This window comes from Brassica oleracea, chromosome C7 (assembly GCF_000695525.1).
Source record: "Brassica oleracea var. oleracea cultivar TO1000 chromosome C7, BOL, whole genome shotgun sequence".
Lineage (NCBI taxonomy): Eukaryota > Viridiplantae > Streptophyta > Magnoliopsida > Brassicales > Brassicaceae > Brassica > Brassica oleracea.
Genome location: NC_027754.1, coordinates 47,232,607 through 47,252,983, shown reverse-complemented (window position 1 = coordinate 47,252,983; position 20,377 = coordinate 47,232,607). Strand labels below are relative to the sequence as shown.

At 33.6% G+C, this 20,377-nt stretch overlaps 5 protein-coding genes across 7 annotated transcripts; 3 read left to right on the top strand and 2 right to left on the bottom strand.

Annotated features, from left to right (window-relative positions):
• Positions 1 to 698: 698 nt before the first annotated feature.
• Positions 699 to 2,076, top strand: LOC106304009 (peroxidase 49). The gene is made up of 4 exons (XM_013740378.1): positions 699 to 996; positions 1,077 to 1,268; positions 1,337 to 1,502; positions 1,585 to 2,076. Exons 1-4 carry the CDS (start codon positions 772 to 774, stop codon positions 1,995 to 1,997), a joined length of 996 nt encoding a protein of 331 aa, XP_013595832.1. The 5' UTR covers positions 699 to 771; the 3' UTR covers positions 1,998 to 2,076.
• An 811-nt stretch (positions 2,077 to 2,887) lies between these two features.
• On the top strand, positions 2,888 to 4,305 carry LOC106301780 (50S ribosomal protein L7/L12). 2 transcript variants are annotated; one of them, XM_013738253.1, is made up of 2 exons: positions 2,888 to 3,461; positions 4,030 to 4,305. In XM_013738253.1, the coding sequence occupies exon 1, from the start codon at positions 2,937 to 2,939 to the stop codon at positions 3,450 to 3,452; it is 516 nt and encodes a 171-aa protein (XP_013593707.1). In that variant the 5' UTR covers positions 2,888 to 2,936; the 3' UTR covers positions 3,453 to 3,461; positions 4,030 to 4,305. The 2 variants fall into 2 exon arrangements, with proteins under 2 accessions (XP_013593707.1, XP_013593708.1); XM_013738254.1 differs by having other exon boundaries at positions 3,964 to 4,305.
• On the bottom strand, positions 4,028 to 5,341 carry LOC106301778 (probable ubiquitin-conjugating enzyme E2 17). Of its 2 annotated transcripts, XM_013738252.1 has the most exons (5): positions 5,275 to 5,341; positions 5,080 to 5,183; positions 4,837 to 5,003; positions 4,658 to 4,746; positions 4,028 to 4,561 (listed from the first exon to the last, which is right to left on the bottom strand). In XM_013738252.1, the coding sequence occupies exons 1-5, from the start codon at positions 5,302 to 5,304 to the stop codon at positions 4,466 to 4,468; spliced, it is 486 nt and encodes a 161-aa protein (XP_013593706.1). In that variant the 5' UTR covers positions 5,305 to 5,341; the 3' UTR covers positions 4,028 to 4,465. The 2 variants fall into 2 exon arrangements, with proteins under 2 accessions (XP_013593706.1, XP_013593705.1); XM_013738251.1 differs by having other exon boundaries at positions 4,028 to 4,746.
• A 387-nt stretch (positions 5,342 to 5,728) lies between these two features.
• LOC106301382 (D-2-hydroxyglutarate dehydrogenase, mitochondrial) lies at positions 5,729 to 9,117 on the bottom strand. Its single transcript, XM_013737762.1, has 16 exons — positions 8,915 to 9,117; positions 8,506 to 8,825; positions 8,315 to 8,416; positions 8,178 to 8,225; positions 7,871 to 7,941; positions 7,669 to 7,787; positions 7,490 to 7,585; positions 7,309 to 7,418; positions 7,131 to 7,211; positions 6,966 to 7,063; positions 6,790 to 6,898; positions 6,613 to 6,718; positions 6,450 to 6,535; positions 6,246 to 6,371; positions 6,068 to 6,161; positions 5,729 to 5,945 (listed from the first exon to the last, which is right to left on the bottom strand). The coding sequence occupies exons 1-15, from the start codon at positions 9,021 to 9,023 to the stop codon at positions 6,069 to 6,071; spliced, it is 1,674 nt and encodes a 557-aa protein (XP_013593216.1). The 5' UTR covers positions 9,024 to 9,117; the 3' UTR covers positions 5,729 to 5,945; position 6,068.
• Positions 9,118 to 12,996: 3,879 nt separating this feature from the next.
• Positions 12,997 to 18,699, top strand: LOC106302041 (3-epi-6-deoxocathasterone 23-monooxygenase-like). Its single transcript, XM_013738554.1, has 9 exons — positions 12,997 to 13,470; positions 14,720 to 15,044; positions 15,185 to 15,334; positions 15,443 to 15,718; positions 16,258 to 16,347; positions 16,503 to 16,581; positions 17,542 to 17,648; positions 17,755 to 17,885; positions 18,144 to 18,699. The coding sequence occupies exons 1-9, from the start codon at positions 13,229 to 13,231 to the stop codon at positions 18,259 to 18,261; spliced, it is 1,518 nt and encodes a 505-aa protein (XP_013594008.1). The 5' UTR covers positions 12,997 to 13,228; the 3' UTR covers positions 18,262 to 18,699.
• The last annotated feature ends 1,678 nt before the right edge of the window (positions 18,700 to 20,377 follow it).

Below are 20,377 nucleotides of genomic sequence, written 5' to 3'. Positions count from 1 at the left end.
TGCTTTAACCTGCAGATTCATGTGTTATGAACAGACAGAGACAAAACAAAAGCTTCTTTTATTTGCTTTGGTTACAAGAACATGAGTGTGTTCATAAGTCAAACAAAGATTGACACTTGAATAACTTTTGTTTTTGTCAAAAGAGTAGTTAGAATCTCTTCCTACTCACTACGCAAAAGTCTTTGGACTTACTCTTAACATATCCTGATGTATAGTATCAACCAAGTCATTTGCAAAAGTAAATATTTTTTATTTCCAATTCTTCTTTTATACTGTAGTTAAATCTAGGCATTGTATTGCTGTTTTTCTTTCTTTCCTTTTAAGATGAAGTTATTCTGTTCATACTTGGTCCTTTTCTTCGCTTTTAATTTTACTTATATACAAGAGATAAAGAAATAGTTATTAACAGTCTTCAAATCATTGTTATGAGTCGTTAACATATGGATAAAGATCAACTTTCATATATTAAATTAAAACTTCAAAGCTTGCTTTGCTTTTAACCCTCCAACCAAGTCAAGTCAATTGTATATAACTAAACCAAAAAAAAAAGAGGCTAATTAGTCAAACTAAGCATGTAATGTTGGGTACCAAACCTTAACTTTTGTCTCTTTTAATCTTCTTGTAAATCTTGAGATGTAGCTAATAACAACTCCACTTCTTACTTCTTCTTCAAAGCCTTTTACTATAAATACCTCATTTCTCTCCCCTTGCTTCATATCCCTCCTCCTCATCACAAACTCTTCTCCTTTCTTCATCTTCTTGTTTAAAGTAATGGCAAGACTCAGTAGCTTTCTCCTTGTTATTTCTCTCCTTTGCTTTCTCCCTCTCTGTCTCTGTCACAAGAGCTATGGAGGCAAACTCTCCCCAGGTTTTTATGCACATTCATGCCCTCAAGCTGGGGAGATAGTGAGATCAGTTGTAGCTAAAGCTGTTGCTAGAGAGACTCGTATGGCTGCTTCCTTGATAAGACTTCATTTCCACGACTGTTTCGTTAAGGTTTGGTTAAAAATTTCTAACATTTTATCAGTTTTTTTTTTTGTTTATTACGTACTGAGCAAGGTAACTGTGAAATGTAGGGTTGTGATGGCTCTTTGCTTCTAGACAGCAGTGGGAGGATAACGAGTGAGAAAAACTCAAACCCTAACCGCAAATCAGCTCGTGGATTTGATGTTGTCGACCAGATCAAAGCTCAACTTGAGAAAGAATGCCCTGGAACTGTCTCTTGCGCTGATGCTCTCACCCTAGCCGCTAGAGACTCTTCTGTTCTTGTAAGTCTCCTCCACAACCTCTCTTGTCTGAAAAAATTAGCTGATTCGGTTTGGTTCTTTGGTTTTAGACTGGTGGACCAAGCTGGATGGTTCCATTGGGAAGAAGAGATTCAAGAAGTGCAAGCTTGAGTGGTTCCAACAACAACATCCCTGCACCAAACAACACTTTCCAGACAATTCTCACAAAGTTCAAACGTCAAGGACTTGATGTCACTGACCTTGTTGCTCTCTCCGGTAAGCTTCCCTTCACTTTGTGAGAGTTGCTTCACATGCACGGAACTCCATTAAAAAATCTAATACGTTTTACTCTTTTCAGGGAGTCACACCATTGGATTCTCGAGATGCACGAGTTTCAGACAGAGGCTATACAACCAGTCTGGAAACGGTCGTCCAGACATGACACTGGAACAATCCTTCGCTGCTAACTTGCGCCAGAGGTGTCCAAGATCCGGAGGGGACCAGATTCTCTCGGTGCTGGACAAGGTCAGCCCGGCGAAGTTCGACAACAGCTACTTCAAGAACTTGATGGAGAACATGGGGTTGTTGAACTCGGACCAGGTTCTGTTCAGCAGCAACGATAAGTCTAGAGAGCTTGTAAAGAAGTACGCAGAGGATCAAGGAGAGTTTTTCAAGCAGTTTGCGGAGTCCATGATCAAGATGGGAAACATCTCTCCGTTGACGGGTTCGAGTGGGGAAATCAGGAAGAGCTGCAGGAAGATTAACTCTTGAATGCGTGATATGAGGAAATTGAAATAAATAAAAACATTTTATGGGGAAAGAAATGTATGAATAACATTTTGCTTTAATTTGTTTGGGATACGTTGTATTTTTATTCTATTTGCAATTTGAAGTTTTATGTTGTGTTATTTCTGCTTTGTGTTAAAATAACAATGAAACGTATTATTTTAACATTGATTTATGGGCAATTCTCTCAAATAGCCGTTCTTAAGTTTTTGTCACAAAAATGGCAACAAAAAAAAAAGACAAAAATAGCTCTTTTTATTTTGAAGTTTTTAATATTTAACTTTTATTTTAAAAAATTTGAATCCCCCCCTCCTCCCCAAAACTCTTCTAACTCTAAATCCTAATTTTAGATTAGTTAATCCTAGAATAAAAATATATTTTTACCCTTTAAAAAAACTTCTTCTGATCATTTTTACCATGGAGGACTATTTTTGTGACAAAAACTTAAAAAAGCTATCCTAGATAATTTCTCTTCATTTATTGTGCAATTACATCATTCATTCTACAAATGATAATTCTACTGGTTTATTATGATTTACTTGCATCACTTATTAATCTACATCTAACAATTTTATTTTCATCATATTAACATGATGTATCAAAAAAAAATTATTAATCTTTATAGTTAATAATGAATCACATTTTTAAAAATCAAAATCCAATTTTATATTATAGAAAAATTAATAAATATTTAACTAAACTAATGAACTAACTGGTTTCTACCATAAATATTATTTGGAAACATTGAAATTATGAAGGTAAAACTGCTGTTTTGGGCCTAAATAATCCAAATACTCTCTATAACAAGAGGCCCATAACGGCCCAGTTATATGACTTTGGGTTAGTTAGGGTTTATACATTCTTCCTCACTTCATATGAATCCTCCAAGCTTGCTAGAGAGAAGAAGAAGTTAACTAACTAACTATGAGGAACCTACGAATCATCTCATCTCATCTCTCACGAGCTTTGAGATCCATTCAATCGCACCCGATCCAATCCCATCGGAGCTACTCATCGCAATCGGAAAATGTCTCCAAAATCGTAACCGAGCTCTCGAACCTCACGCTCCTGGAGACAATGGACCTCACCGAGCTCCTCAGGAAGAAGCTTGGCGTCACCGAGATGCCCGTGATGGCGGCGATGGCGTTTCCGGGATCTGGAGGAGGTGGTAGTCCCGGAGCTGCGGCGGGCGGGAAGGGGGAGGAGAAGAAGAAGGCGGAAGCGAAGACGGCGTTCGACGTGATGCTGCAAGGGTTTGAATCGGCGTCGAAGATTAAAGTGATTAAGGAGGTGAGGACGGTTACGGATTTGGGGTTGAAGGAGGCTAAGGACTTGGTGGAGAAGGCGCCGACTTTGTTGAAGAAGGGGGTTAGTAAGGAGGAAGCTGAGAAGATTATAGAGAAGTTGAAGGCTGTTGGAGCTAAAGTTGATATGGAGTGACCTTTTTAGGTACTCTTTCTTAGCTCTGATTGTGAGCAATGTTGTGTATGGATCTCGTTGAGTTGTAGGAGCTATTAAGTCTTGGAATTGATAAGGAAGAGTTTGTTTGGATTAAGTTGTTTGCTTTTTTCTCATTGTAGTAGCTATTAAGGCTTGGAATTGATAAGGAACAGTATGTTTGATTCTGAGTTTTGCGTAAAGTTGGTTCTTCTATGGAACGTTAGCTCTGATTGTGAGCAGTGTTGTGTATTGATTTTGTTGAGTTGTAATTACTATTGGAGTCTTGGAATTGAAAAGGAAACAGTATGTTGATTCTGAGTTTGCATAAAATTGTTTGCTTTTTCTTCTATGGAACGTTAGCTCTGTCTGTGAGCTGTGAGAAGTGTTGTGTATGGATCTTGTTGAGTTGTTGTAGCTATGAAGTCTTGGCATTGATAAGAAACAGTATGTTTGATTATGGGTTTGCATAAAGTTTGCTTATTTTTATATGAGGTTTTGTATTTTGTCACAGTGTACACAGACCGTAGACCAGTTTAGTCTTCAATTCACATGCTAAAGCTTGAGACTTTGGCTGCAGGGACTATTAGAATGGAACGAGGAACAGATGAAGCGTCTGCTCAGTTGTCCTTTTAAGTGTTTATTACAATGTAAGATGTCATGGAAAGTCTCATGAGCCTTTTTCTTTACAATGGTAGAACACACATTTTTGCCTTCAGCCGAAGGCTTTTAGGAGCAAAGGTTTCTTCTTTTGGATCAATAGTTCTATCATTTTTTGGTTTGTACTGCGCGCAGTCATGGATGATCTCTTTTCAACAGAAGATTCAGACTTAATAAATAAATCATGTTATTTCTTCTTGACTTTATAGTTTTATGCACAAGCTTTTTCGTGTGATTAAACCACAGAGAAACTATTTTTTGTTGTTTTGAAGATAGAAACAGGTCAATAACTTGACCTGAGATCATACATTTGGTTTCTAATTACAATACAAGGACGCGTCACACATAGAGAGATGTTATGCTTTATCGTCATGGTAGCGCCACCTCGTTTCCTTTGGAGATCTTCCATTTTTGCAGTTTTTCAAATAGTGGTCATTGTCTTTCGGCTTTTGCTGCAAGGATGGGTCATAAGAGAATACAAAACAGCATAAGAAGAATATACTGTCAAAGCCAAAGAAAGAAGAGAATGCACAAAACACACAACAAACCTTCACAGATGAGCTTGAGAGCATTGAGAGAATGCTAAGACAGATTGAACTTAGTCTCATTGCAGGCGACCATGAACCATACAAAACATCTGCATCACCAAAAATACACAGAATCTCATGTTATCAGACTTTGAAAGATAGGGCAAACACACAAGTGAGACATTGTGTTTGTTTCTTACCCAAGCAAATGTGACCGTTGCTGTAAACATGAGGATGGAGTGGAGCTGGATGCTGAAAGATAACCTGTGGAGCTTCCATAGGATAATGCTCAGGAAACTCCACTTGAAGTTGGTAAGTTTCATTGGCATAAAGAGTTCCTGGAGCTCCCTTCACTTCAATGGTCCATCTTTTCACACCAACATTTTCAACATTTCATCATTTGTTTTTCGAAAATGGGTATGAATGAGTATAGTGTTATGTACCGTTGGAGATTATCAGAGACTCTGTGCTTGAAACCAGCAGGAGGGTTAGTCTGCCACTCCATGAACTCTTTCTGAAGTCTATTTGTGGCAATTTTGGTCAGACCCTAAACAAAATGGAAAACAGAGACATGATCAAGACAAAGAAGATATAACAAAAAGACTTATTAGATACAGTTAAAGAAGCAATAAACCAACCTTGCGAGTTGATTCAGATGAAGTTGTCATTTGTCTTTAAAGTTATTAACAGTGAGTGTAAGGGCAGAGAAAGAAGATTGTGGGTGTGTGTTTGTCTCCTTAGCCAATATCCATGAGCTTTTTATAGTGTCTTATCACCTTCAACTTGTGCTTAAAGCATAGCATCTATGTCCAGTCATCAAACCCAAGTCGTTTCTATCATGTCTTTCCACTGGTGCTGGAGAAACCGAATCTTTACACGCTTTTGCTACTCTCACGATCAGTTTGGAATATAATCATTAAACATTCCAAAAATCTAAATTCAGAAAAACCTTTATTTCCTAAACTAGAGAGACCTTTCCCAATTAAAGCTGGTTCAATTAAGGTCTTTGGACCAATCTTGTTTCTCTAACACCGATTATAGATTCTTCTGAAGATTATGATGATAGATTCTTCCCTTACTGCAAACTTGTAGTACACGTAAGCTCCATAGGTTTTTTATTCTTTTTTATCCATGATAATAAGATATTAAGACACAGTGACAACAAACATGGAACAAGCATATATACACTTTAGTGAGTTTAAGTGAGTTTTTAATCAACACTTGCTTATTGTTCCTTTGCATCAATCATACTGCTCAAACTTGGGCTCCTCATCATATTCTTTTTGGAAGAATCATCTCTCATCCCCACCTTGCATTCGTTTTAAAAGAAGAATGTCAATGATCCCCAAAACTAAAGATGATAGATTCCTCTTAGGTGCTTTCAATAATTTCGGTGCATAATCATAAAGCATAATCTTCTTTTTTTTTTACCTTAGGGAGAGAAGAAAGAGTGAGGAAGAACTTTGTATGGATTGAGAATCCCCTTAGGGTCCAGCAACTTTTTGATGGATACCATTAATGCAACCTGCAAATAAGAGTGTGACGAGAATCACCCCAAAAAACTCTATAGATATGTTATATCGATTTGTTGTTTGTTTGTTAAGCTCACGGTTTCAGGTGATTTGCTGTAGAAGATCTCATTAGCTTTCATTACACCTAATCCATGTTCTGCACTGATGCTTCCACGGTGCTTTGATGTCCACTCATAGACATAAGGTTCTATTAAACCTAAAAGCTGCAAAGTAAAGAGTGAAGAAAATTAATCACTTTGGAAGACATCTTCCAAGTGTTTTACATCAGTATTTGGACTTGCCTTATCGTTATATTCCGAGGCTGAGATATTTAAATGAAGATTACCGTCTCCAAGGTGACCATATCCCATAACATTTGCCAAGTCACCTGAACCATATGCATGATTTGGTTACAATCTTCAGTTTTGAAGTTATTAGGAGACAGTGCAGTGATATGTATCTTACCTAATCTCCCTCTAAGGTCATTGACAATATTGTAAATCTCTTCAACAGGTAAGGATAAGTCATACTTGTAACAAGCTCCTGCTTTTTGTAACGCCTCTGTTATACCCTGCAAGGTAAAATATATATGACATTGTACGTCTGTGTAACATCAAGATTAAATAATACTAAAGTGTGTACCTCTCGTATGCGCCAAAACGAGGATGCTTGGTTTATGTCTTGAGCTATTACACCATCAGATACTAAACCTTGTTCCAGTGACTTTAAAAGGAACGCTTCAAGCTTCTCCCTGCATTAGTTGTTGAATCAGACTAGACTACACTCTCTAAAGTGATTTAAATACAAATTATGTTTACCTGTCATAAGTTTCACCACTTCCTGTTGTCTCTATCAAAATATAAAAGTTCTCTGAAGAGGAAACTGGATTACGGACACCGTCTAAGTGGTTCAGTACCTGTCAAATGAATATCGGTTTAGCAAAAAAATCATAGACTAATTCAAACAGTTAGTAAAAGCTTTACCAAATCCATGGAGTTGTTATCAAGAAACTCAAAAGCGGACAGTATCTCTCCAAGATTTCTCTTTGCTTCAACAAGAAGTTTCTGAAAAAGGTAAATACTTAATAAGAGACAATGGTTCACACACGTCATCTCCTTATAGTCAAGAGAATCTGATTACAAGTGTAAAGAAGATCAAAACCTGGCAGCTGAGAAAATCTTTGCAAGCGATAAAAGCTAAGTTTACAGAAGACATCTTTGGTTGTGTGAGTATAGAAACTTTAGTCACAATACCAAGTGATCCTTCACTACCTGTGAGATAATTATAACTCTCTTTTGTTAATGAAGTGACTGTATAAGCACAAGGTCATGATGAGACCTACCGATAAACAAATGTTTTAAGTCGTATCCAGTGTTGTCTTTGCGTAAAGTTCCAAGCATGTCAAGCACATTGCCATTTGCTGTGACAGCTTCTAGACCTGAGATGGTAATAAGAACATGAAAAACAATGAAGATGAGATCCAAAAGTATATAGTGACTAGGACTATAAATTGATTATTACCCAATACGGTTCCGTGAAGTGAGCCGTAACGGATAAGGCGCAAACCACCAGCGTTAGTTGAAACATTTCCACCTATATGACAGCTTCCTTTTGCACCTAAGTCTAGTGGCATTACAAAACTAGAGGAAACATTAATCTATGTTTGCTGCTAACCCAACAATTTTAAGTAATAAACAAAAACACTCTTCTCTTCTATTATTACCCTTTTGTGTCAAGGAAAGTTGCCAGATTTTCCAAAATGCATCCTGCTTCACACACCAAGACTCCACTAACCTGAAGTATAGAGCATCATATCATCACCAAGCATGTAGTTACATTACTCTTTAGGTAATAATTTTTTTGTATCTAATAGAATCTTGCTGCCTTATTAGCTATATACTTATGAAGCAACTGACACTAAAATAAAAGGTTGTAATCTCCACTAATCAGCTAACACCAATTTTCATCTAAGTAAGACAAAAAAAAAAGAGAGGAGCAGCTGCTTTTTTAAATACAAGATTGCTGATTACCTCATCAAAGGACAAGACTTCATTCATCAAACCAACATTGATGATCACCTGCAAAGATGAGAATAGTGTAGAACCTCATCCAACATTTTATTATCAACAATAATCAATGTGTAGAAGAAAAAGAATTGTAGAAGAACCTCATCAAAGACAGGGACACTTCCACCAACAAGACCGGTGTTCCCTCCTTGAGGAACAACAGCTAAACTCCTAGAATCACAATATTTAAGTATCTGAGACACCTGCAACAAACCATAAAAATCTATGTTCAACACAAATTTTCATCAGAATCCAAAACAAAGTCATTGGAAAAATAAAAACAAGACAAGACCTCTTCAGTGTTCTTGGGCAAGAGCATCAGCTTACTAGATCCTCTGTACTTGTGCATCCAATCTGTATTAGCAGTCTCAAGCCTCTCTTCATCTTCAATCACGTGTTTATCACCAAGTATCTCCTTGAAGTAGCTAACGTCCTTCGGTTCTAACGAAGAAAACAATGGGTTTCTCTGGACTTTCGAAGCTGATGATGACCCAAATGATTTATACTGTTGCATCATCCCCAAGTTTCTACCAAGATCAAGCTCTCTGTTATGATCATTCCAAGCATTTGACTGAAAGGTCTTTCCTTTTGACTCGTAACGATTCACAAAGCCTAAATCCAATCCCAAAGTTTCAATCTTTTTAATTTCCAGGTGTAATTTGAATTAACAAAAAAGTCATCGGAAAAAAAAAAAACCGAACCTGAAACAGAAGGAGACATTGAGTTATGTTCTGGTCGGAGGCTACTTAGAGATTTACAAGCAGATCTTACGAACTCTCCTGATCTTCTCCATCTATGGATCATCATCATTATTCTTTTCCTTCCTCCTCCTGCCACTTACGTCTCCGTCTCGCTTGCTTAAAATGTTCGTTAGTTCGACAAAGGTCCCGTTCGACAACAATTACCCCCCTTGTGTCTGGATAACGAAACGCTGCGTTTTCTTGTTGATGGTCCAATAACGAAACGCTGCGTTTTGTAGAAGCTCAGGCCAAACGCTTCTCTTACCGCTCCACAAACCGAATCAGAGTAAGTCTTTCTATTTAATTTAAATGATCTTAAAGCTCTGAACTTTAGAGAATTTTTTGCGAGATTCCCGTTTTAAGTTATTGTTGATAAAGTTTCGAACTTTAGATAGAACAGAGTTTCTGATTAGTTACCAAAAGCCAATTCTATCAGACGTGATTGCTCACAAAATCCATAGATTGTGGAAGTGTATCGTCTTCGTCTTTGGTGCTCTGAATTCAACAGGATTTGATTTTGTTAGCTGCAAATTCTGTAACTTTACATGCCATTAGTGTTGAGTGATGATTTTCTTCTGCATTGTTCCGTTTACAAGGGGGAGAGAGCGGTCACGTCATGTTGAGTCCATAGGTCGTGAGGTTTAGGAGCTATGTGAGTCTGGTGTGAAAGAGAATACACTAGTGAAGCTTACTTGGATCTTGTTAAAAAAAGATTCGTATTATTATACCGGAGAAAGCCTCGGTTTGATAAAGAGTGTCTTCTTGATGGTGTTGATATGAAGAGTAATCCTGAGATTGGTGTCCATGCTGTTGTTGCGTCTTGTGCACGTTAAACTTTTGTTTTGTTTGTTTTAATTTACGTATACGTTTATAGTTTATCCAAATCAATTGTTTTACATGGGAATCTCACTGGTTTGTAAACCATCCAAAAAAAAAATCAAAAAGGATTGAGAAATGTCATATTCAATAACCAACCATCAATTGGTGGTCTCTGTGGTTAAAGTTTTAGATTGTTTAGTAAAAGAATTGCAAGTTATATACTTAAATATCATTGGGAAAAAAAAATCTACTATGCAGAATAATAATGTATGTCATCTGAATTTCATCTCAAGGGATGTATGGATCCACGAATCCAAAATCATAATCATTCCAAAAAAACATATACATTTATGAGAAATGATTTTATTTTTTTCAAAATCACCAAATGGTTGATTTGAAGGGGACTATTCAATCTTGTTTTTGTGTGTTCTTTCTACTATGCTTTGTTTCCACATCCTTTTATTTTATTGCAGTCGTATTGTTCTGATCCATACAAGAACTATACCAAATGCAAATTGCAAAATCGAGTTCAAATACAAAATGCATTACTATTTCTCGAAGGACACTGAAAACGAATCCTCATTTATCTATCTCCCCAATCCATACTTCACTTTGTTTTTAAGCGACTCTGTTAATAGCAATGAATATACTTAGAGAGTAATTAAAGGTTCACAGCTCGATACATTTTTAAATTATCTGTGGAGTCTAGGCTATAGGTATCAAGATAATAATAACACAGCCTATATTACTAGGCCATTTTTATTTTCAGAAGTGGTTTTCATGTCACATGCTTTGTGTTATTACAAGTTGGGGTCAAGTAAGTATATAATACACGCATTAGGCAGAAAGCTTTCTAATTAATTAATTGTGGACCGACCTTTTCATTAAACATGTGTTTACCTCCGCTTTCTATCAGACATATATTCGATTAATTAATATGTGAGTCTTAAATATTAAGTCTAAAAAGCTCCTGTGACATGTGGTAGTAATCACAATCCCCAACTACAAAGTTGGATTAAGTATTCCAAAGGAGTATAGTTTATAATAAGAAGTGCGGGTACATAATAACATAAATATCAATAATCATATAATGGCATCGGCAAATGTAATACAGTACTACTAGTTTAGTGGCACTGATTAGCATACGTTATTATTTTCTGTGGTTGTCATGATTTGTTATCATGTACTAATCGGTGAACTTATGTTCATCACTGTTTCAAAATCTAAAAGTAGATCTTGAGTTGCGGAAATCATTTTATTCTTTCAATGCGTTGGGTCATCTTTTCTTCTTCTGATCGATCTTTAGTTGCTTTGATCATATATGCTTGGTTAAATAAACAATGTGGTCAGGGGAAGTGGATCATGTTGATGTTGTTGAGATCTAAACATAATAATAGCATGCACAACCAAAACAAATGGCATGTATCCAGGGCCGGTTCTGGGCAAAGTCTAACGAAATATTGGTCTTACGCTCCTAAATTTACCAAAAATTTTTTTTTGCTGGAATTTTTTAAAAACCGCCTATAACCCCTAAATCTTAGGGCCGCCCTGCATGTATCATATATAAACGACTAATAAGTTCATCAGTTAAAAGGTGTCTAGAGCAGAGTTTAGATCAAATACTAACATGTTCTATGTTGCTAATAGTTCGACTAAAATAAAAAACAATGATTTTTTTTTGGAACAAATAATGAAAGCAATAAATAATTAGATAGAAGAGAATTGAGTGGGGGTGAGAAGTAGCTATCTGATGTCTAAAAATGAGACGAGACAAAACGGCCTAAGCGTGGCGCAATAGCCGCTCCTAGTTTATGTCCCCTCATTTATTCCTCCATTACAAACCACAACATTTATTTTCTCGAGTATTTGTACTTCCTACACACAACTACCCCCTTATTTGACTTCATACCTTATTTTCCTTCGGTTTTTTTCCCCATCACTACCACTTTCCCCCTCTTCTATGGTATCTCACCATTATTTGTATATTCAGCAAATTTGTTCTATTTTCTTTGCTCTCTTAGATTAATTGTATAAACGTCGACTTAGATTTATACATTTTAAAACTTCGGATCCGATGTTACAAGAGTATTAGTATTACGCCCAGGTCCAACTCCACTTCTATTCACTTGGCCGTTTTAAATAAAATAAATAAAATGTCTATAAATTATTACACTACAAATTTTAATATTTTATAATTTTCATGTAAATTTTAAAATCCCAAACGAAACTAAACCCTTAAACTGTAAGGTCCCAGTTAACATCTAACCTTCTTGTCTGCAAAACAACAAAAGCAGAAACAATGAAAAAACATCCAAAATTTGTTTAAGACTTATTATACTAAATATAATATAAATCTCTTATTTATTTCACATAGTAATTGTTATCATAAGTTATCATAAGAAATAATTTCCATAGTAATAACTAGATATGTGTTATTTCATAAAGAAATCTATATAATGTATGTTTTTTAGAAATATATCAAATTAAAAATGATAATCATTTTATAGTATAATTACTTTAGTAACTTAATTAATAAATGGAAAGTAAAATTATATACCAACACTATAGTGAAACATGATAAGATATATCAATAACAAAATCTTATGTGTAAATGTCTAAATTAGTTTCCTTGTAATTTACTGATTATTAATTTAATTATCTAACTAAATATGAAATTATAGAAGTGTCATATTGTTTTAGTTAGTTTCAGTTCTCAATCTAATTTAATCCATAATATTTTATACTAAATAACTTTTTAATGTATGTACTGAGGATCTAAATTGTAATCTAAATGTTGAAATATCATTTTCAATCACAAATAGCTATATTTAAAATTTATGACAGATAATAATTATTCTAGATATTATCACACTTGTACAATTGTAAATACACAATTGTGAAATACAAAACTGGTTCCTCTAGTTAAATACATGCACGTCATCTTTATAAAATTTCTATTTTAAATTATTTATTAGACATTTTCTTAAAATGATTTTGTTGATATGTTATGTTTTTAGTAAATTCAAAATTCTACATAAACTGTTTTGGTTGTTTTTGAAGTTGCATAGTATTATATTTAGTGATTGACTGTTTTAGTTGTTATTTTAAATATACTTATTAGACAATGATGATATATACAGCTTGACAAAAAATTCTATGCAAGCGGTTTAAAGTGGATTTTATATCATTTATTCCTCTGTTTCGGCACCCATTGAAAATGACATTACCATACCTTTAGCTCTACAAATATTTGTTTCTCTCACTTTCTCTTCATGCATGGCCTTTGAGATTTGAGAAACCTAATTCTCTATCATCTACTCCTTTTTTCATATTTTCTTTTGCTATATTCGCAATACATGTGCAATAGCTTCATGTGGTTAGCTTCTTTTGGTGCGTGTTTATGTATTTTCCGATAATCTAAGTCTTTCTGGTATTCTTTTTGGGCCATCTTATTTTATGGATTATTGGGTCGTTGGTTTCTTGGTTTTGACGGCCGGAATTATTCTCCGTTCACGGCTCTGGATTCGTTTAACAAAATGGAAAACAAGAGATGAAGATGAAGAAAAAGAGAAAGGGACGAAGAAGGGTATGATTCCGAAGGGAAGCTTAGGATGGCCGGTGATCGGAGAAACCCTAGCCTTTATTGCTTGTGGATATTCTTCTAGGCCTGTTACCTTCATGGACAAACGAAAGTCTTTGTAAGTCCTTTTCTTTTAATTCCTTCAACCAGATTTTCTTAAATAATTTTAACAAGTCGTTTAATTTTTGATTTTTAAAAAGAGAATTGGATTAAGCCTCTTTAAACACGATTTCAAAAATAAAAAAATGTGTGTTGTCTGCGTAATTAGTCCAGTGTTTTTTTTTTCACATCCTGACATCCACATCTACCCAGACAACAGTTATTATAAAAAAAAAAAAAAAATCAAATGCTTCATCGCAGTCAACAAAATAAATACTGAGTTAAATGCTTCATTATGAATTTAGATTAGTGAAGATTCTCTCCTTTTTGTATTCGTATAAATCAATTTTCCAATGTACACCAATTTATTCGAATTAAAACAAAAACGAAAACACCTAACTAACTCCACTGAATTACAATCAATTTATCTCATTTCTAGGAAGATAAAAAAGTTAACAGGGGATCATATAGTGTAATAGTGATAATGAATTTGTTATATACAACTACAAGTAACTCTTTGGGGGTGCGAATAGATAAATTAAAACTTTTGGACATAACATAATTTGAAAGATTATAAAAAGACTGACAAAACCAACCTGTCTTCATCTTCTTGGCCATATACAGCAGCAAAATAGTTTTAGCAGAGGATCTTGTTCTTTTTTTATGATTGAGTTCACTTCGTTTCATGTGTCATCTTTATCTATTATGTTTTATATATTAGTTTCCTTTGCTATTATTATAATATATTACAAACTAAACATCTATGTTGTGCTCTTCTGCTATTCATTATTATTTTCTGCATACTGATAAACTTTCAAAGATATGTCCTCAAATACCTCTTCAATACCTTCAAAGATATGTATCCTGCTCTTGAATCTTTTGATGAATATTAATGAATTTCAGTGTTAAAAAATACCTTACACTCTTACTGACAAACAAAAAGTTCCCAGCGATTTACCAACGAATACCTGCTAAATATATAGAAACCAAAGAATTAGTTTCTTAATTACCACTCATACATTTATCTCGTTCAGTTTTTTTTTAGTTTTCGAGAAATCTTTTCAAACAAGAAAACCATAGGTATTTATATCCATTTTATATTTCAACCAGTAACTAAAAATTATAATATTTCATGTGACTTTTTAACGTGTAAAGTGTTCATACCAAGCGATGTGGGAGAGGATGCATTTTCTTTTTATTGGTTTAACTAGTTATATCATATGAGTAATTCTTACGGAAATCTTTCTACATGTGAACCATATATATAGGTACGGGAAGGTGTTCAAGACGAACATAATAGGGACACCAATCATAATATCAACCGATGCAGAGGTTAACAAAGTGGTGCTCCAAAACCATGGCAACACATTCGTCCCTGCATACCCTAAGTCAATCACCGAACTACTTGGAGAAAACTCTATTCTCAGCATCAATGGACCTCATCAAAAGAGGCTACACACGATCATTGGCGCATTCTTTAGATCTCCTCACCTCAAGGAGAGGATCACTCGAGACATTGAGGCCTCGGTTGGTCTCACTTTAGATTCTTGGGTTCAGCTTCCCGTGGTTCATGTCCAAGACGAGATCAAAAAGGTATTCTTACAAGACTCAGATTAATATTTTTTGTTTACAATTCACACATGTAACATGTTGTAGATAACATGTTATGTTTATCTGAGTTTAAGTATATATGTTTCTAACATTTTGATCGTGTAATGTTTTATTTTTCGTAGATGACGTTTGAGGTATTAGTAAAACTGTTGATGAGCATATCACGTGGTGAAGATTTAGATATTCTCAAGCTTGAGTTCGAAGAATTCATCAAGGGTTTGATTTGTATTCCCATCAACTTCCCTGGAACTAGACTTTATAAATCCCTAAAGGTCTGAGTATATCACTGAATCGTACATTTTTGTTATTTTGTTAGTCATATTCGCTTGTAACTTGCTAGGGTTTAATATTTATTTATCTTGAACTAATTAATCATGCAGGCGAAAGAGAGGCTGATTAAGATAGTTAAGAAGGTTGTGAAGGAGAGGCAAGTGGCAACTACGGAGAGGAAGAACTCTCCAGCGAATGACGCGGTGGATGTGCTCCTAAGAGACGTTAGTGACGGTGCTTCTTCAGATAAGCAATCTCAGCCGTTGGATTTCGTCAGCGGGAAGATCGTAGAGATGATGATACCCGGGGAGGAAACGATGCCAACGGCAATGACCTTGGCTGTCAAATTCCTAAGTGACAATCCCGTCGCTCTAGCCAAACTCGTGGTACGTATTAATATACAAACTTACACAGCACCCACACGTGTGTGTCTCTGTATGCAAACTGCCGACGTATGTGAACCGTAGATTCGATTCGAGGAGATTTTAACGGCTGAGATTTAGTTTTAGAGAGGGAATTATAGTGTGGGCCAGTGTGGCCAGAGAAAAGAGTTTGACTTGTGTCCGTGTCAAGTCACTATCGAAAGTCTTCTCGACGAGACACACGATCACACGCACGTGTGGAAGGGAATAGACACGTGAGAGTATATTAACCGTAGGATTAAAAAGGGTGGAGTGGATGGCTGTCAGAAGAGGACGATTTGAGTTAACGCCTGTCTGTACGAGTTGTGTCAAAACAGCGTTCGCGTCACGGAAAACGCTTTGTTTTCAACTCTCTCATTAATGTTTCAATCAAAACGCGTTAGCTTTCCTTTTCAATATTTTATCAGTTTTTTTGTTGTTAAAGTTGTTTTAGATTTTTTTGTTAATTTTGTCGATGTTTCAAGCTTTTATTTTTTGATTATTTATTTTTTGATTAACTGAAGGAGGAGAATATGGATGTGAAGAGGCGGAAATTGGAGTCGGGAGAAGAATATAACTGGTCCGACTATATGTCTCTCTCTTTTACTCAAAATGTGAGTTTCGTTAAGTAAAATATGTTACCAATTTTTGTATAAATTACTACTACTGATTATCAATAGAAAAGTACCAATGAAGTTGATCAAAAGGTTAATCTTCTTGTTTTCTAGTAATTTTTAATTTCTTGTTGCCCTTTTCAAAACACAAACAGGTGATAAATGAGACGTTGAGAATGGCTAATATCATTAACGGTGTGTGGAGGAAGGCTCTCAAAGGTGTAGAAATTAAAGGTAAGTTCATTTACCATTATATAATAATCACCCATTAGATATTAAATTTTAAATGAAATAACATGAATTGACGTGCTCCCTTATTTGAATCCCTATACTATATCTGTGAAGTGATTTATCGCCGAAAAAAGATGACAAAGCATTTAAAATAGATGACATAGTTTTAGAAAATAGTGACATGACATCATATTAATTGTGAGATGTAAAATTTTCTTATAAAAATTTAAATTTTTTTGCAGAGATTTTAAATATGGTAATAAAAATAACTCATATATCATCATTAATATCAATTTTCCATATAAATATTTATTTATGGTAAACTATTAAATATATTAATAATTCATATATCACAATTAAAATAATAATATATATGTATATATGTATTTCACATTAATAAAAATAAACTAAATAAAGTAACACTAATCCAAAAAAATTGATAGTTAAATATTTAAACATTATTTAAATTTATCTGTTCATCTTCATCGTTTAAATTAACAAAAAAAAATTCAGTTTAACTAAAACAAACAAATTCTCAAATTTATTAGAATTTATATATATATATATATATATATATATATATATTTATTTATATATTTAAAATTAGATGGGAAGATATATATATATATATTTAAAATAAATAATCATTAAACACAATAATATAATTAAAACTATTTTTATAAAATCTAATTTTATCTTTATTAAAATTTAAATAAAATCAAATTTAAATAGTTATACCAAATCAAAAGAAATAAGATTACAAAATACGTTTATGATTTTTTATAACAATTGAAGTTAAAATATAAATTAATAATGTTGAAATATAAATCAAAATTTTCTTTTGAAATAAAAAATGTTATGTTAAAAATTACTAAGGAAAACTCCTAGTTGAATGTATTTAGTGAGACAATACACTAATTTTCGGATAATCATATAGTATAAATTCTGGTGGGTGAATGGCAGGTTACTTAATACCAAAAGGATGGTGTGTATTGGCATCATTCATATCGGTTCACATGGATGAAGACATTTATGAGAATCCCTATCAATTCGATCCGTGGAGATGGGACGTACGTGACTATTTCCTCTCATTAATGTCCTTATAATTTATAAACATCATGAGTTCGCTTAGTTGTTCGACGAATGTCACCTACTAATACTTATCTTCTTAACCAGAGAATTAATGGATCGGCAAACAGTAATGTTTGCTTCACACCCTTTGGCGGTGGACAAAGGCTATGTCCTGGTTTAGAACTATCGAAGCTCGAAATCGCCATCTTTCTTCACCAACTCGTAACCCGATACAGGTAAACCGATAAATGTCTTGAAATTCAAGTGTTTCGCAATAAATCAATTCCACATGTAACTTTTGTGGTTTGTACTAGTGTCATGTCACATCCCATGTTTAAATACAGTGATGTGTATAACTGTATAAGTCGTGGTCTCGTGGACGACAAAAAGAATTACGTTCTTACCAAAATGTACTATATATGTGTTTTGATGATATACCATATTACTATATATTCTGATGATGAAACTATATATTTGTAATGATATACTTGTAGCTGGACAGCCGAGGAAGACAAGATCGTGTCATTTCCAACCGTCAAGATGAAGCGGAGGCTTCCGATTCGAGTGGCTCCCGTCGAGAGAACCTCTCATATCCCAGTTGAAGATCATTAGATAATAGATCCTTGAAAAGAACGAAAGTGTTTGGGCAAAAGGAGGCAGATAAGCAAACAAATATATTTTGTAAAATAGCAAAGAAGAGAAGCAAACAATATTGGTGGGTAAGGCAGAAAGAGCCATACGTACAGCTAGTGATGGCTCAAAGATGAGAGATTCTAATTATTTTGTATATTTTGTCATGTCAAATTATAAGCGTTGGTTAGGTTGTCCCTTTCTCTTTTATTTATAGTACTAGAGCCAAACGCAACTTGAGATATGATTTCAATAATATGTGTATGGATTGTATGTAAACTAATATTGTTCCTACTCATGTGGTCTAAGTTAGTTAAATCTCTATCGAGTTTCTTGTTTTATGCTCTAGAAATTTTATCTGTATCCGTTTTCAAGAATTTGTTATTGTCTATTTGTCATCGCCAAATTTTCATGTAAAGCATAAATAATTGTTATCGATTTCTATGATGTCGACGAAGAAACTGCATGTTTTACTTCATGCAAAACAATAATATGTGTAGATATGTAGCAAGTATTATGTATCTAGTATATGATATTAAAAGAGTATAATTTGGTGGGTGGTGATGAGAACGGATTGAAATTTATTGCGGCCATAGTAAGGACAATGCCATGCACGAAAGACGAAACATGTCCATGGGGAATACACGTGCATGTTGTGTACTTCGACCCACCTTATAATTATTTCTCTTATTATCAATTTGTGGAGTTTTCTTATGTCATCTTCGACATTGCCACTTTTTATTTATTTGTTTACTTTGGATGGGTTTTATTAATCTACTCTAGTGATGTTATGTTTAATTCTGCTATATTAATATAATTATTCAAATGTAACTATAAGCAAACTAATGATTAAAATAGTTTTAATAATGTTTTGATAGACGGGATAATGAAGAAGAAATCAAACTAAACTGTTATCTTAAAACACACTATGAAACAGCTTTAAATAAAAAGCCCTTTCTCAAAAAAAAAAACAGCTTTAAATAACTTATCCTAGAAATAAGAAAACACATCAATACTAAAATAGAGTAAAATCTCCAATAGAGTAAAATCTACTCCAACCCACCTATTTCTTCCCCTAAAATAGAGATTGATATTTTTTCCTCTATATTTGGAGGTAAATTAGTCTTTTAGCTTTTTGTAATTATGAAAAAAATATTTATTTATGGAGAAATATAATTTCTTTTTACATATAACAACACAGTTTTTTGTTTACATAATAATTCTTAAGTTTTCACAATTATAAATAACATAAATAAAAAAATATTATTATTTTATGTAAAACGAAAATTTTTATTTAACAAATGATATTTAAAGGTTTATATGTAATTAAAGTTCAAATTAAAATTAAAAGTTTCACATATACTTTTCATATGGATAACATATTAAAGTTCAACCTAAATATTAATTAATACAACATACTCCAACAACTATGATAAAAACTCATTTCTCATTTCGGAATGCATTAATAATCATTTATAGGAAAATATAGTAATATTGATGGTTAGATAATGTCTATTTTATTTTATTATATTTTGTATTATGTGTTTTTGAGTAAAATATTTAGTTTACATAATATTGCAATTTTATGAAAAATCAAAAATTAAAAAATGATCAATTTTTAACATTTATAAGTAAAAGGTTTTAATTGCAAAACATAAAAAGAATCTTGTAAGAATATTCCTTTTTAGAGGAAAATATAGAGAAATACATTGGAGAAGAACTCAACTCTATTATAGAGTTCTTTTATTATAGAAAAAAAAATAGGGAAATATATTGGAGATGGTCTAAGATCTGAATCAGGGAATTTAGCCTCGGAAGGAAACATATTGATTAGCATAAATTCTGAATTTGGGCCTAATATATTTGACCTAAATGCCCAATGTTATCGTACAATGGCCCATAATTGTCCACTTTATTTCTAACCAGATCTTCACTAAAGTATTTTGGATTTTATAACTTATGTTGATGGATCAAGAATTCAAGTAAGAAACTTCTATTTATATTTATTTTTGTTTAACTGTCTAAATCAAGATAGAAACTTATTTCTTTCATTCTGTTAAATAGAAATAAAGCTATCACAAAAATCGAATTTTTCATT